General features: G+C 35.5%; 1 protein-coding gene across 16 annotated transcripts in view; it reads right to left on the reverse strand.

The window, feature by feature from the left end:
- Positions 1 to 17055, reverse strand: part of BIRC6 (baculoviral IAP repeat containing 6) — a 364754-nt gene that overhangs the window by 55498 nt on the left and 292201 nt on the right. For all 16 annotated transcript variants that reach the window (XR_002824888.1, XM_004369572.1, XM_023736211.1 and 13 more), the window contains one exon: positions 5223 to 5433. Coding sequence is in view for 15 of the 16 variants with exons in the window: in XM_004369572.1 (XP_004369629.1) it covers positions 5223 to 5433 (211 nt within the window). In the remaining variant the exon portion in view is untranslated. The remainder of the gene's footprint in view (positions 1 to 5222; positions 5434 to 17055) is intronic.

Below are 17055 nucleotides of genomic sequence, written 5' to 3' on the forward strand. Positions count from 1 at the left end.
TTTGTGGTTACCTTGAAATTTACCCTTATCTTCCTGGATTTGTACCAGTCTATTATTACGTGGTATCGCTCGACTTCCTCTCTATTAGAAGGTTCTATACCTACACCGTTTATTCCCTCTTTTATTGTTCTGATGCTGTTATCATTTACAGATTAAACTCTCTGGTTCCCTGATGTAATTCTTTTGGTTCTGCATAGTCCCTAAGAGTTCATTTCCTAGGTTGGTATCTAGCTAGTACAATCCTGTGTCCTATATTCAGCCTGTGGTCTGATATTGTTTATTCTCAGATCGAAGGACTTCCTTTAATAAGTCTTGTAAGTTCAGTTTGGTTTTTACACAGTCCCTTAATTTCTGTTTATCTGAAATGACCTAATTTTACCATCATATTTAAATGAGAGTTTTGCAGGATATATTATTCCTGGCTGGCAATTTTTTTCTTTCAAGGTTTTATATATGTTATCCCATTGCTTTCTTGCCTGCATGGTTTCTGCTGAATAATCTGAGCTTAGTCATATTGTTTCTCCTCTGTATGTGACTTTTTGTTTTTCTTGAGCTGCTCTCAGGATTCTCTGTCTTTGGTTTTAGCTAGTGTGATTATGATATGCCTTGGTGATTTTCTTTTGGGGTCTATCCTATATGAGGTTTGTTGAGCTTCTTGGATGGTCAGCTTTTCATCTTTCATGATATTGGGGAAGCTTTCTATCAGCAATTCTTCAATGATCCTCTCTGTGTTTACTGTTTTCTCCCCGTTCTGGAACTCCGATTACTCGTAGATTTTTGATTTTGATTGTATCGTACATAATTGGCAGGGTTTCTTCATTTTTCTTTGTTCTTTTTTCTGATTTTTCCTCAAACAGAGCTGTACCAAGTGTTTGTCTTCCATTTCGCTGATCCTGTCTTCCATCGTTTCAAAACCTGCTCCTCAGCCCTTCTATGACACTGTCAATTTCTGACACTGTCCATTTCTGAAAACTTGTTGTTTATCTTTTGGATTTCTAATTGTTGTTTTTGTATGATTTCTAGTTGTGAATTTATTTTCTCATTTTTTTCCCTGCATCAATTTCTTGAATTCTTCCATTTTTTTGTCTGTATTTTCCATGAATTTGTCTTCCTTTTACATGAATTTGTCTATTTTTTCCTAATTTTTGTTTGTTTTTTGCTTCAACTCTTAGATAATTCTGATTAGAGATTTGAATTCCCTATCAGTTAGGTCTACTGTCTTTTCTTCTACTGGAAGGTCATCTGGTGTTTTATTTTGTATGCCTACTGGAACCATCGTGTCTGGTTTTTGTAAATGTTTTGATATTGTCTGCTGTCTTTGGGGCATTCAGTGGTTATTTTCCTCTTTTACTGACTGTAGATTTGTTTGTTTCGTCCTGCTTTTTTGTTTTATTTGGTTATGTCTGAGCAGGCAGGCTGTGCGTTCTTCGTTGTTTGCTCATCTGTGAGCACGATACTTTTCACCTCCTTCTCCAGTGGGGAGGGTCAGTCACTCAGGTATGGTACAGCAGGGCAGGGCCAGCTGTAAGGAGAGTTGCTGGGATAGGTTTTTTGTGGCATGTACCAAGGCTGACAGTGCGGACCAGGAATCAGGGCAGGGCTGGTTCCAGTAGGCCGTGCCTGTGTTGCTTGGGAGTGTCATGTTCAGCACACGGTGCAGTTAGGCAGGAAGGAGGGGGCAGATTGTGATGTGTGGAGCTAAGATGGGTATGGAAAAGATGAGAGACAGGAGAGGGGAACAGAAGCCAAAGACATACACACAAACAAAAAAGAGTGCTAAGGGAGCTTGCTACTGGAGTGTAGAGATGAGAGACTGAGAAATGGGGAAAAACAAAAATGAAAAAAAAAAAGAAAAAGGGTAAAAGAAAAAAAGAATAAATTGAGAAACTGGAAATGAAGAAAGAAAAAGCGAATAAGACAGCGAAGAAAACAAAGAAATGAAAAAAAAAAAACAAGAAGAAAGAAATGTCCCAGGGATGTCCCTGTGCATCTGCGCAGAGTAAGCGACAAGCTTCCAAGCTACGCGGTGCTGCCCGGCTAGGAGGGGCTCCCAAGCCGAGAAAAGAAAAAGAAAACAAACAAACAAAACAGAACAAATCAGAGCAAAGAAAGAAAGAAAAAAGCTCTGGGGGTCCCACCAGCATGGTGGCACGGGTCGGGAAGCAGTTTCACAGTCGAGAGGAGTTTCACAGCCTTTCAGGAAAAAGCAAAGATGGTGCACGGAGCCAGGTATTTCAGAGAAAGGAGGGGGAGTTGGTGAGAGGTAAGGAAGAAATCTAAAGAAGTGGAAAAAAGCAACACCAGCAGCCAACAAATGGTAGTCAGGGAAAGCTGGCCAGTGCAGGCGGGTGGAATCCAAGCGGCACTGGGGGGAAGCTCGTCTTTCTCGGCCAAGAGACTGTAGCTGCAGGAAGCAGAGGAGGCTAAATGGGGGTCAAGAAGGGTGGGAGGTGGGAAAGCCTATATCATGGGTTACCGGTTGTTCTGTCTCCTGCTGGAAGCTCTGTGAAGCTGCTTTCTCGTACCTCCTGTTCACTAATCTCTGATAGGAGTCCGAGATGGCAGATCTGTGCTGCAGTAGCTGATAGGGGACCTCTGCATGTCTCTCTCCTCGTGCTGTTCTCGGTCAGTTTCTTATTCCATTCGGTGCTTGGCTGAGTTCTTTATTTCTTCATCTGATGGTTAGGGTTTCAGGATTGACATGTGACTCTGTCTGACTTAGTTTTTCTGATCTTTGCTGTAGAGGGACGGCATGGTGCTTCTGACTATAGCGCCATGTTGCCCGGAAGTCTCAGTAGCGTTTCTTCATCAGCCAAATGGGGCTACTGAAAATAGTTACTGCACAGTGTCATTGTAACAGTAAAATTAAATAACATAAATGAAATGAACTTTGTGAATAGTATTTACTACCTTTACATGCATATTTTGTTACTGCAAGTTTGAAGTCTGATCTTTTTGTTCCTGGTTGAGGTAAGAAGGAAAGAATTTGAAGAGTAATTTTGTCCAGGTAATCAAACAGAAAAATAAAGAGTTCCAGCTAAATACCACTCAGTTATCCTCTATCTGAAATTGAATTTTCAGAGTGAATCATTAATACATGTTGTATAGAAGTCAAGTTTCTTTGGGAAAAAAAACTACACTGTATATATTATATAAACAGGAAATACATTAATTTAAGAAAAGCAAACAGACCAAGCTCTCTAGTTGTCCAAACTTTATATAAATTCCTTTCATTGTAATGAGCATATTTTTTTAAATTATCTTAGGATTCAGTTTGCTATTACTCCTTTTTTACAGGACACAACAGAAATTAAAGCGTAATGAAATACATAACAAAGAAAATTATTCTTTTACTGGTTTTGTTTTCACATTTATAACATGGCAAATCTGTAATATTGTTTTTAACCAAGGTTATAACTATAATAACATTACAAACCATTACACAATTTTTGAACAAAGAAATGAAATGTCCTGGGGGGAAAACACTCAAGGTTTTATATATTTTCAATTTTTAGTTATAAGCTAATACGGTGCATTCTCAAAACACAGAAATACAAGGTACAGAAAAACGGGGCAAGATTCCCCCGATAATGACACGAGGGCAATTCTGAAGCTCTTGTGTGGACTGCATTAACTGACTGGAACCAAAGATAATATTTTTTTTTTCTCTACAACATAAAAAACACCACGCTACCCCCCAACCACCCCCCCCCAAAAAACCTAACCCTTTACATTTTCCTTCCCTGGTAACAGAATATGTAGTATGAACCTATAGCTTTTTATATCTCTACTAACTGGCTCTTCTTTTTATCTCTTCTCTAATTTATAGTTACCTCTGCCTGGCATCAAGCTATGTTTTTAAGATGATAATGACAGTACAATAAACAGTAAAGCCAGAATGATCTGAAAAGTCGATTTCTCCCTGAAAGCTAAAGACTGACAAAAGTTATTCCTCTACAAACAATTCTGTCATCATTTGACCTATTCTGTGTTTGTTGATTTTTTAAGTTCTTAAAAAATAAATGAGAATAGGCAGAGCAAATACAGTGATATTGTTAAGAACATTAATTGACTCAAAAGACAACTGATCAAGGAATAAACTCTCGTTGGCAGTATTAATTGAAAGCAAATGCCTTACAAAAATCAGAATCAAAACCCCTTGTCAATGAATCGATTATGATTCATAGCGACCCTAAAGGACAGAGTAGAACTGCACCATAGGATTTCCAAGGCTGCAATCTTTACTGGAGTACATTGCCACATCTTTCTCCCCAGAGTGGCTGGTGAGTTCGAAACATTGCCGTTTTGTTTAGCAGCCGAGTGCTTTAACCACTGTACTACCAGGGCTCTTTAAATCAGAATTGCTAATTCCATTTTTAATGAAAACTGACAACCACTGAACAGATTTTGCTAAGAGAAAAGAAAAGGTTTTCTAGGTTACTTAAAAAGAATTTTGATAACAGAACTCACCACTGGAATCTAGTGAGGTATAAACTTAATAAACCAAAAACTCATTTTAGGACTCAATTTTCAAAGAAGATAAAAATTCAACTTTATTGTAACTCCAACAAATAAATACTGAAAGGGTCATCCTCACTTTTAAAAAAGGTTTTGGAATGAAGTATAATAATATGCATCAAAATAAAACAGAAGTAATCCATAAACTCAGCAATTCTATTTCTATGAATATACTGTACAGAGATTTCTACAAACCCCCAAAGATACATGTGTTAAGTTATTATATACTGGAAATACCCTAAATGTCTACCAATACATGGTTAAGTAAAATACAGCACATATATGCAACAAAGAGTCGGAATCAACTTGATGACAATGGGTTTGTATACAGTAGGTGATTAGAAACGTTAAGAACAATGTCACAGATATGTATGTATGGACACCGAGAGATGTCTTTGACATCTTTATTGAATGAGACTAGCATCTATCTGTACAGCAGGTACAACATAACAGCATTTTTAAAAAACTGCATACCTACAGCTATAAGAATGCATAGGGAGATGGCTGATACATCACTGTAAATATTAATGTTTCTGGATGCAGGATTTGGATGGAAATTTTTTCTTTGTACATTTATATACTGCGTGTGTGTGTAATTAGCATGTTGCATTAAAAAACAAAACAAACAAACAAAAAACCCCATAGAGGTATTTAAAAAAACTGTTAGAGGCAAGGCCAAAAGGAATGAATATGTTATATAGTACCTTAAACGGTTGGTGTAGGTATCCACACAGGTCTTCATTTTGGCTAATAATGTACCAACGGAAGTTTGAGATTCTGACTGCTCTTCTTCCTCTTCACCATCCTCTGTAGAAAGAGGCAACAACAGGGGTACCATGGATGTACAAGAAGCGATGGCCCGGAGCAATTCCAGCAGAGCCCGATAGAGTGGCACATGTCTTGCCATGTCCAGAACTATAAGGAGAAGGGGGAAAAGCATAAAATGAGAACATGTGTAATATATAAGCAAGTGCAGAGCAATGTAGCTTCTACCTGGATCTTAAGATTAACTGGTTAGTTAGTAAAGGGACTAACACTCTATGTTGATGAAGCACCAATGCGCAAAACAGAATAACAGGCACTTTTGGTGAATAAAATATGAATAAAGCATAGAGTTATGGAGAGAATGAGAAATGTAATCAAATATCACGTTATCTTACACACAAAAATGATGAAATAGACTGGATAATACATTATGGCAGGAAACATTTCTTATTATAAAGTAGAAATATATTTTTTAAATTGAAATGAAGTCACTATATATTACATAAAATACAACATAAACAGTTAATTAAAAGTTTAATTCAACAAATAAAATTTCTTGTTAGCAAAGAAAATGATGTCGACTATTCTTTTACTACTAGCTAGAAGTTAAATGAATTTTTTATCAAAATCAAATGCACCTAAAAATGGATTCCCTACCCTAAGAACATAGATCTAAAGCTTTTATATAAGTTGTTTTGTTAGGTTGTGACTTTACTCCAACTGGAATTTACTTTTGTGAATCATGTGAGACAGTGATCTACCAACGTTTTCCATCACCAGTTACTGAATGCTATCCCATTAATATTTACTGAATAACTGTTGTTGTACGGCTGGGAACATAGCAGTGAAGAAAAAAAAAACAAAAACCCCTGCCCTCATGCAGCTTACATTCTAGGTGGAGGAGAAGACCAAATTAGCAAATTTTTTTAATGCTATGTAGAAAAATAAAATAAGGAAGAAGAATTGGTGGAGTACTAGCTGGAGATATGAGTTGCATCACTGCCTGTAAAACCACATAAGAATTGTAAGTATGAAGGGAATTCTGGACTTTCTGTAGTAACTGATGTAAAAGGGATATAAGGCTTAATAAAATTAGTTCTGCCAGCCTGATGACAGATAGTGAGGTTATTACATTTAGAGTGATGGACAAGTAGGCCCCCTTGTTCCACTGATGATACAGAAGTCAGGGGTGGAAAAGTGTGAGTGACCATTGTTCTCTCACTTACTTAAAATGTTACCCCCATCTTCATCATATACAAAATTTCCATACATATTTGGGTATTTTCAGGCTCTTTTCTAACCCATGATGTAACATTACAATATCCTAATTACTATAATTTTAGAATATAACATTGTATAGTACAGTATTCAGGAAAATCCAAATTAAACCAAAAAGGTATTCATCCACAGGCATAAAACACAGCAATATTAGTTGTGAGGATATAGGGATGCTAGACTCACATACAGGTAGAAGTATAAACTGGCATAATCAACTTATATTATCTATTAAAATTTAAAATGTCCATATTCTATGACTGAGCAATTCCATTTGTTACTATCTACCCTATAAACAATGATGTTCAATGCAATACTGTATTCAACAGTGAAAACTGAAAATAACCTAAGTGCAATAAATGAAAGTGCACAATAAACATTAACATATTGAAACAATTCCATCCTATGTCGCAGTTAAAAAGAATAATGATTTATCTCCAACATCTATATATGAGTGAAATAAGCAAATTCTAAAACAATGATAAAGATGATATTGATATAAAAACATACTGAAATATTATTTATTTTTTATGGCTCATTAACTACTTAGGAATACTTAAGAGAGAAAAAGGTAACTTTCTAAAAATTAATTTTACATACATGAGTAATATAGCAAATATCTCAAAACTAGTCAAATATATTTGATCTCATATATATTACATATATACATATTATATACATATTACATCAAAATATATCCTTACAAAAAAGTGAAACATTCTTGATAATGGTCTTTTGACCAACCCTCATTTTCTCTCCCTACCAGGTATATCATTTTGATGTATATCGGTCAAATCCTTTTTCGATATGTTGACATTTCTATGTGTGTATTATCCTATGAGTAGGTACTATTATCCCCACAGAGTGTATGAGAAACTAAGACTTAGTATGTTGCCCAAGCATCTAATTAATGGTGAAACCAACACTGACTCCCAGGTATATGTAACTACAGCTTTTTTCATTATACCATGGTGATTCCTGAGTTGACAATGTGATAGCCACTGGCCACATACAACAAGTTAAATTTAATAAAAATGTTAGAAAACTAAAATCTCAGTTCCTTAGTTGTGCTAGCCACATTTTAAGTGCTCAATAGCCACATGCAGCTGGTGGTTACCACATAGGACAGCACAGATACAGAACATTTCCATCACTGCAGAAAGTTCTCTTGGATAGCACCACTTTCAAGAGCCAATTCTTCACATTCTATTTTACATACATAAACCAAGAAAAGTACGTGGTCATGGTGATTCCAATCAGAACAAGAAAATTAAATGAAAAAAAAACAACAAGAAAAAAACCTTATGAAACAGGAAAAGAGCAATGTCCTTATTTTCAGAAAACTGATTCTTTACTTGGAAAATCAGGAGAATCCACAGAATACTATGAGAAATAATACAAGTGTTTGGAAAGATTGTATACGCAATATTAACATATATAAATATTAACTGATAGCAAATAATCAGTGGGAAAATAGAAAAAGATTATTTACAATATTAAATACAACAAAAAATGTACAAGAACTTTATGAAGAAAAAAACTTATGTTGAAGGACATAGATGACAACATCAATAAATGGCTATTATGTTCACAAAGAGTGTGTTCAAAAAAATAAAGATATCAATTAAAGAATATTTGTGGGTCAAAGGAGCTTTTAGCAATTATACAGTAAAACTATACTTAACAGGACTGTCAGAATTTTCTCCATAATTTTATCAGTTTTCTAATGTTACCAAAACAAATCTTAAATGAGTATTAAGATGCCCTTGTGTTGGGGACCATCCACATGTTGGATGAATTACTAGGAGGAATTACAGGACTCAGAGGCAGCTGTACTCATGGCTATAGTTTATGTATTATAGTGATCAGCATGGAAAAAAAGGTATCAGGTGGAGTCTGGTACAGGCTTCCAATGTTCTCTACCTCTCACAGTAGGGGTCATACAGAATATGCTCCTTCTCCTAGCAGTGAAATAAAGCAACATGTGAACAGTATTTCTACCTTAAGACTGCCTGAGACTCAGAGTCCAAGGCTTTTATTGGAGGCTGGTCACATAGGCCCTGATTACCAAAACTCCAAACTCCCAGAAGGAAAACAAATATTTACATAAATTACATTATGTGTACAAATTACCTAGGTAGGTTGGTACAGACAGATTGAGTACCCCAGGCATAGAAAACATATTACTGGGGGAATGTTTCAAAAGCTGTTTCCAGATGCCAGCTCAGGACCAACTCAACAAATACGCCTTCTTTCGAAAGATCAGGCCTACACAGTACCCTTGCACTCCGAATTTGAGACACTGGATATTTCAGAAACATCAAATTTTTAGACTATCTTTTTACATCAATCATAAAAATATGCGTTTAAATTAAAAAAAAAAATAAAACATACATGTAAATCAGACAATATTAAGTGAACTTCTGGATTTCATGTACTCTTCTATACGCATATATTTAAGCTTTTACTACAAGTCAGTCTTATAAATGATAAACACGAGACTGGTCCATATCTGCTGCTTATCTGTCACTTAATTCTACAGTTCTGTTGAGTGTTTATATAAGTGTCATAAAAGTACACTTATTAGATTTTTGAAAATTTTTTTATTGTTGTTGAAAGTATACACAGTAAAACATACAACAATTTCAACATGTATAACTCAGTGACCTTGATTACATTCTTCAAGCTGTGCAACCATTCTCATATTCCTTTTCTGAATTATTCTTCCATTGTTAATGTGAACTCATTGCCCCCTAAGCTTCCTATCTAACGTTTCAAGCTGCTGTTGTCAATTTGATCCCATACAGTTCTTTAAAAGACATTATTTACTAAGTATTTACATTATTTACAGACATTATTTACTAATTACGCTAAACTAGTGTTTGGTTTAAAGATGACTTCAGGGGATATTTTTGCTTTAAAGTTTAAACATTTTATCTGGGCAATAGTTTCAGGAGTGAAATGGCAAAAAGGGTGTTTAATCTAATTTTACAACTACAATAGCAGCCAAAATAAATAAATATACTAACAAAAAGGGTGTCCCTGTTGATACTACTTAGGTACAACTAAAAACTTCATAGGATTAGTTGTCTTGTCTCGAATGTTTAAGGTTTAGAGTTATGGTTCTACCTCCTAGTTCTATGAGTAGCACCTAGGGTCTTAAAAGCTTACAAGTGGCCACCCAAGATACAACAAATGGTCTCTATTTGCCTGGAACGGCAGAGGAAGGAGACCCAGGAATTGAACAAGGAAATGGACTGCCATGAGACCAGAAGAAATCGATGGTGCCTGGCTACCATTACTGAACATTTTGATCAAGGAAGCATTATACGGATCCTAGTCAAAAGGAGGAAAATTGGGGAACAAAACTTCAAATTCATATGGAAACCAGACTTACTGGATCCATTGAGACTCGGGGGACCCCTGAATTTACTGCCTGGAAATAGTCCGTAAACCTTGAACTATCTCATGAGGCCAGTGTTAAACTAAATAGCAGTTCAGCTTAATTAATAAAGAATGTTTGCCTTGAGCACTGTGCTCTTATAAAGAAATATCTATATGAGTTCAAACTGAAAATAGTTAATCTAAACCACAGGTGAGAATTTTAAGGGGTAGAGAGTCTAAACTAATGGTGATGTAACAATATGGGTAGAGATAGTGAGAATGGTGACACACAAAGTATGTAACAAACGTCACTGAACTGCACATGTAGAAATTGTGAACAAATGTTTGTTTGGATGTATATCTTGCAACCAAAAAGAAATAACAGCAATCAAAACAAAAAGATACTCATCTTTCTGGAAGTAGTGCCCCTATACACGTGGCTTCATATAGATAAAATCCAAATGACATGATAGCAGTTATAAGATGAGTCTCTGGGTGGTGCAAATGGTTAATGTGCTCGGCTGCTAACTGCAAGGTTGGAGGTTCAATTCCACCCAGATGTGCCTTGGAAGAAAGGCCTGGCATTTTATTTCTGAAAAATCAGTCATTGAAAACTGTATGGAGCACAGTTCTTCTGACATACATAGGGTCACCATAAGTTGGAATTCACGTGATGGCAACTGCTTCTGTATTAATTATGAACAGTAATTGGTAATATTATAATAAAACTTTTATTAATGCCTTTGGTCACAGGTAATTAACAACAAAGCACTAAAATTAAAGTTCTTTTCTTTACCCAAAAACAGACTGAGAAAAGAAATGGTATCTCTGAACTTCTAGTCTAATAATATTTTCCTGATGATCCCCTTTACAAGAAAATAAATTCACCCATCAAGGGAATAATTATGATGTTTTAAAAACAAAGAAAACCAGACATTTTCTGAACATACTACTACTGTCTCAAGAGCTAAATAAGAATAGTGACTGACAACAATAATAGCAGTTAACAATGGGTGCACATGTGCCGGGAACTGTCTCAAGCATTATATATATATTAACTGATTTAATCCTCACAATAATCCTAAGAGGTAAATACGATGATTATACCCATTTTCCACATGAGCAAACTGATGCAAATTCAGGGCTACACAGCCAGTAAGTGGTGACAGCTGGATTCATATGCAGGTAGTTCAGCTCTGAAGTCCAGGCATTTGACCAGAAAGACATAATGGCACACAAAAATTACAATTTCAGAGAAAAGCACTAGCATGATTTACTAACAGAGTTAGAAAAAGTGTTATACGCTTGGAAAAAAAAAATTAACATGGCCTCAAATTCTTTGAAGCCAGTTTCCGTGAAGCACACTAGAAAGTGCTACTTGCGTTTAACCTTTAATTCTATGTAAAAATCATGACCTTTTTAAAAAGTGAATATTTTCAATGTATGTTTACAGTATGTTCTCAACTTTAGCTTCCTAAGGGATTTACAAAGGAAGACAAAACCTTTAGCCCTATGTGTGTTTTAATTCTCTGGAATCTTAGTTTCTAATCTAGACTGTCACTGCACTATAAAAAATACTATAAGTAAACCAGGCAAAATTATGAAATAATTTACAGCTGAATTATTTTATTAACTTTTAAAATAAATTTTGATGAGGTATAATTTACAATAAAAAAATGCAGTAAATTTAAGTGTACAGTTCAATGTCCTTTGACAATAAACACTCTCCTGTGTAATCATTGTCCCAGCCAAGATAAAGATAATTTCCATCATCCCCAAAACTTCCCTCATGCACCTTTGGAGTTAAGCATCCTCCGCTGGTCAGCTTCAGGCAACCATTCCTATGCTTCCTATCATTGTAGAAAGCAGATAAATAACAGAAAAAAGTAACAAAGCCAGATTGGTTCTTTAAAAGAAAAATGAAATCTTAACAGTGCCATGTTCATTAAAGAAACTGAGTTCTTAATTAAAAACCCTGTCATAAGGAAATGCCATATGGCCTCTGTCATGGATTGAATTGTGTCCTCCAAAGATGTCTGTCAACCTGGCTGGGTCTTGATTCCCAGTATTGCATGATTGGGTACCATTTTGTAATCTGATGTGATTTCCTTGTGTGTTGTAAACTCTATCACTATGATGTAATGAGATGGATTAGCGGCAGTTATACTGATGAGGTCTATGAGATTAGATAGTGTCTTAAGCCAATCTCTTTTGAGATATAAAAGAGAGAAGTGAGCAGAGACATAGGGGAACCTCATACCACCAAGAAAGCAGTTCCAGGAGCAGAACGTGTCCTTTGGACCTGAGGTTCTTGCACAGAGAAGCTCCCAGACCAATGGAAGATTGATGACACGGACCTTCCCCAGAGCTGACAGAGAAAGCCTTCCCCTGGAGCTGACGCCCTGAATTTGGACTTATAGCCTACTAGAATGTGAGAGAATAAACTTCTCTTTGTTAAAGCCATCCACTTGTGGTATTTCTGTTATAGCAGCACTAGACGACTAAGACAGCCTAATAAATAAATTATATCAAATACTTAAAAAAAAAGAAATAATATTAATCTTATACAACTTTTTTCAGAAAATAGATGAGGTGAGAACAACTCATTTCATAAGGCCAAAATTTACCAGATATCAAACTACTTAGACAAAGAAATTACTGTGGCGGGGGGAGAGAGAGGGACGATCAGTGGAAGAACTAATGAACACCAATAAACAAAGAAACAAAAGTACTTAAGAATATATTAACAAACTGAATCCATCAATATGTAAAATGGATAATAAATTGCGACGAAGTGGGATTTACCATATTTTGCGCAAATAGCACAACGTACTACGTTTGTTTGCCTACCCCCCCTTCCCTCGGCAAGGTATTTCTTAACTGCACTATGCTAATTTTTTAAACAGTAACATGGAAAAAAAAACTGGCATAGCGCGGCTCAAGAAAATACCTCATGGGGGGAGGGCACGATTGGCAAAGAAACATAGAGGATACATGTTATTTGTGTAAAAATATGGTATTCCAGGAGTTCAAGGTTGGTTTAACATTTGAAAATCAAAGTAATTTACTGTGTAAATAGACAAAAAGTGAAAAGCCATATGGTCACCTTAAGAGACCTAAACAAAGCATTTAACAAAATTCAACACTCATTTGTGATAAAGCTCTCAGGAATAAAAGGTAATTGTGTCAACCTAATAAAGGACATCTAAAAAAACTCTACATCAACCATCATACTTAATAGTGAAAGACTAAATGCTTTCCCTTAAAATTCACAACTTCTGGAGGATTTAAGGTAGTACAATACAATAAAAAAATAAAAAAAAAAGAAAAGAGAGAAACAAACAAAAGGCATACAAATGCGTGAGGAAGAAATAAAAACTGTCTTTAGTGTAGGGGACATGACTGTCTACTTACAAAATCCTAAGGAATTAAAAAAAAAAGTAGTACTATAAGGTGAGTTTAGCAAGATAGTAGGACACCAGGTCGACAAACAAAAATCAATTGTATTTTTAAATACTAGTCTTATTCATCTAGTGCTGCTATAACAGAAATATCACAAGTGGATGGCTTTAACACAGAGAAATTTATTATCTTACAGTTTAGGAGGCTAGAAGTCTGAATTCAGGGTGCCAGCTCCAGGGGAAGGCTTTCTCTCTCTGTCGGCTCTAGGGGAAAGTCCTTGTCATCAATCTTCCCCGGTCTAGGAGCTTCTAAGCACAGGGACCCTGGGTCCAAAGGACGTGCTATTCTCTTGGCTCGTTTCTCGGTATGAGGGCCCCATGTCTCTCTGATTGCTTCTCTCTTTTGTACCTCAAAAGAGATTAACTTAAGACACAACCTAATCTTGTAGATTGAATCCTGCCCATTAACATAACTGCCCCTAATCCCGGCTCATTAACATTATAGAGGTAGGATTTATAACGTATAGAAAAATCACATCAGATGACAAAGTGGTGGACAATCACCCAATAATGGGAATCATGGACTAGCCACGTTGACACACATTTTGTGGGGACCTCATACCACCAAGAAAGTAATGCCAGGAGCAGAGCGCGTCCTTTGTACCTGGGGTCCCTGTGTGGATGACAACAACCTTCCTCCAGAACCAAAAGAAAGAGAAAGCTTCCTCCGAGAGCTGGCGCCCTGAATTCTGACTTCTAGCCTCCTAGACTGTGAGAGAATAAACTTCTGTTTGTTAAAGTCATCCATTAGTGGTACTTCTGTTATAGCAGTACTAGATAACTAAGACAACTAGTAATAAGCAACGGGAAATCTTAAAAACATTATCAATTACAATAGCATAAAAACTCAAATACTTAAGGATAAATTTAACAAAATACGTTCAAGAGTACAAAAACATTGCTGAGATACACTGTAGGAAACCTGTATAAACAGAAAGATATACCACGTTCATAGACTACAACATTATTAAGAAGTCAATTCTTCCAAATTGATATACAGATTCAATGCCATTCCAATCAAAATCCCAACAGGCACTTTTGGGGGGTAGAAACTGATAAAATGATTCTAATATTTATACGGAAATGCAAAGGACCTAGGGAATCAAAACAATTAAAGCTGAATTTTATTTGCCTTAAGATTACATATTTCACAATTAATTAATGTAGTAAGTGAATTCTACAGATACTGGCTGCCTTTTTGACACTATCTGTGGGGCAAGGGGATAAGAAAACGAAATAAATAAAATCTCCAATGATACTCTTTGACTAATAAAATCCTTAAGAGTAGAAATTCTTGGGGTAAAAGCAAAACAAAAATACTTAATAAACCACACAAAGCCGAAGTGTTTGTCTTTATAGCTATGAATGACAAAAATATTTCCATGTAGAATTTCTATTCATTACAGCTACACGAACGGTATAAGGGCTTAACTATCTAAACTTTGAAGTCTCAACACCAGCCTTTTCCCTCTTCTCTCCATTTTTAGTAAACTCACTAATCTCTTTAGGTCTCTAATATTTTCATACTTACTCACATTTTCTAATACCAATTCATTTGTCCATACTTCTAATTATACATATCCATAGAATTTAGTATTACTGATTGCTATTTCTAGTTGATGCCATGCACAGTAATTTATTTTTACTTGCTTTTGTGCTTAGGCATTGCTTAAATTACTTATAGCAAGCATGAAATGTCATCTTAGATTTGCTTTAAAATAATCTACTGTGTGTAAGTATGTTCATGTGGAAAGATATGGGTGAGGACATAAATAAAAAGAACGACTACGTGTTGATGATGGATAAAGCTGGTGATGGGGTTCATGACACTAGTTTTATATATTTTGAATTTCTCATAATAAATGATTTCATTAAAATTTCAAGGTCACAAAAGAGAAAGTCTGAGAAATGCTCCAGACTAAAGGAGATGAAAGAGGTTACTAAATGTAACATGGGATCATGCACTGGATTTTGGGTAAGATGCAATTTTATTTTCTTTGCTATGGAGGACATGATTGCGACAACAGATGAAATATGAATGGGATCTATGATTAGATGATTAAATGATAGTATTATGTCAATATTAATGATTATAATGTGGTTATGCAGTAGATTGGCTTTGTCTTTTGGAATAAAGCCTGAAATACGTGGGGTAAAAGGTATAATAATATTCTCACAATTTGAAAAAATTCATGTGCGTGTGTATATATATAAAAATGGAGTCCCTGGCTGGAGCAGTTAACGAAATGCACTTGCTGCTAACCACTGAAAGCCCGATGGCGCACAGTTCTACTCCAACACACATGCAGTTGCCGTGAGTTGGAATCAAATTGATGAAAACTGGTTTTGCTTTGGTTTATATGTATAAAATCAATATATGTTTGTACACGTGTATAGAGAAATAGGGAGGGAGGGAGGGACGGAAGGAAGTAGGGAAGGCCAGCCCCACTCATGGGACGGAGGATCTGAGTAGACACTTATCCAAAGAAGATACACAAATGGCCAACAAACACATGAAAAGATGCTCAACATCATTAGTTACTGGGGAAATGCAAATCACAATCACCATGAATACCACTTCAAACCAACTAGAATGGCCAGAATAATACAGTCAGAGAATAACAAGTGTTGGCAGGGATGTGGAGAAATTAGAATCATCATACATTACTGGTGGAAATGTAAAATGGTACAGCCACTTTGAAAAACAGTCCGGCAGTTTCTTAAACAGTTAAACTTAGAGTTACTGTATAACCCACAATTCCATGACTAGATTTATACCCAAAAGAAATGAAACATGTCCACACAAAGACTTGTAAAAAATGTTCACAGCAGTATTATTCATAATAGCCAAAAGTGGCAAACAATACAAATGTCTATCAACTGATGAATGGATGAACAAAATGTGGTATATTCATACAACAGAATATTTGGCCATAAAAAGAATAAGGTACTCATACATGCTACATGGAAGACTTTGAAAATATCATGATAAGTGAAAGAAGCCAGTCCCAAAAGAGCATGTATTATATGATTTCACTTATGCTAAGCGTTCAGAATAAGCACGTCTATGGACAAAAAGTAAGGAAGTGGTTGCTTGGAGTTAGGGGCAATGGGGAGTAAGAGAGTGATACTAAAGAGTATGGGGCTTCTTTCTTAAGGTGATACAAATGTTCTAAAATTGGTGACAGTTGCCCATATCTGAATATATTTAAAACCACTGAATTGTACACTTCAAATGAATGAATTGTAATATATGAGTTATATTTCAATAAAAGTTTTTTTTTTTTTTTCTTTTCTCTCTTTAGTTAAGTACTTATTCACATACCATTTGGTATTTTTTCTACTGGGATGTTTATATTCTTCAAATGGTTTGTAACAATACTTTGTATATGAGGAAAAGACACAAAAAGTTTCATAATCATTTTCCCCTAATATGTTATTTTAATTTTCAAATATATGAAAACATAGACATGTATGTACACACATACAGCCTCAATCAACTTTGGACCTGTAAAAGAAGAAGCCTTAGAAAGGCTATTCCTATTCCACTGAGGTTTTGAATAATTTCCAACTAAGTATTTAAACATTAGAATTTATATTTATATAAACGTTGCCCATTATCCATTGAGTTTCACCTGCACTGCTTTATAAA

This window comes from Trichechus manatus, unplaced genomic scaffold (genome assembly GCF_000243295.1).
Source record: "Trichechus manatus latirostris isolate Lorelei unplaced genomic scaffold, TriManLat1.0 scaffold00005, whole genome shotgun sequence".
NCBI lineage: Eukaryota > Metazoa > Chordata > Mammalia > Sirenia > Trichechidae > Trichechus > Trichechus manatus.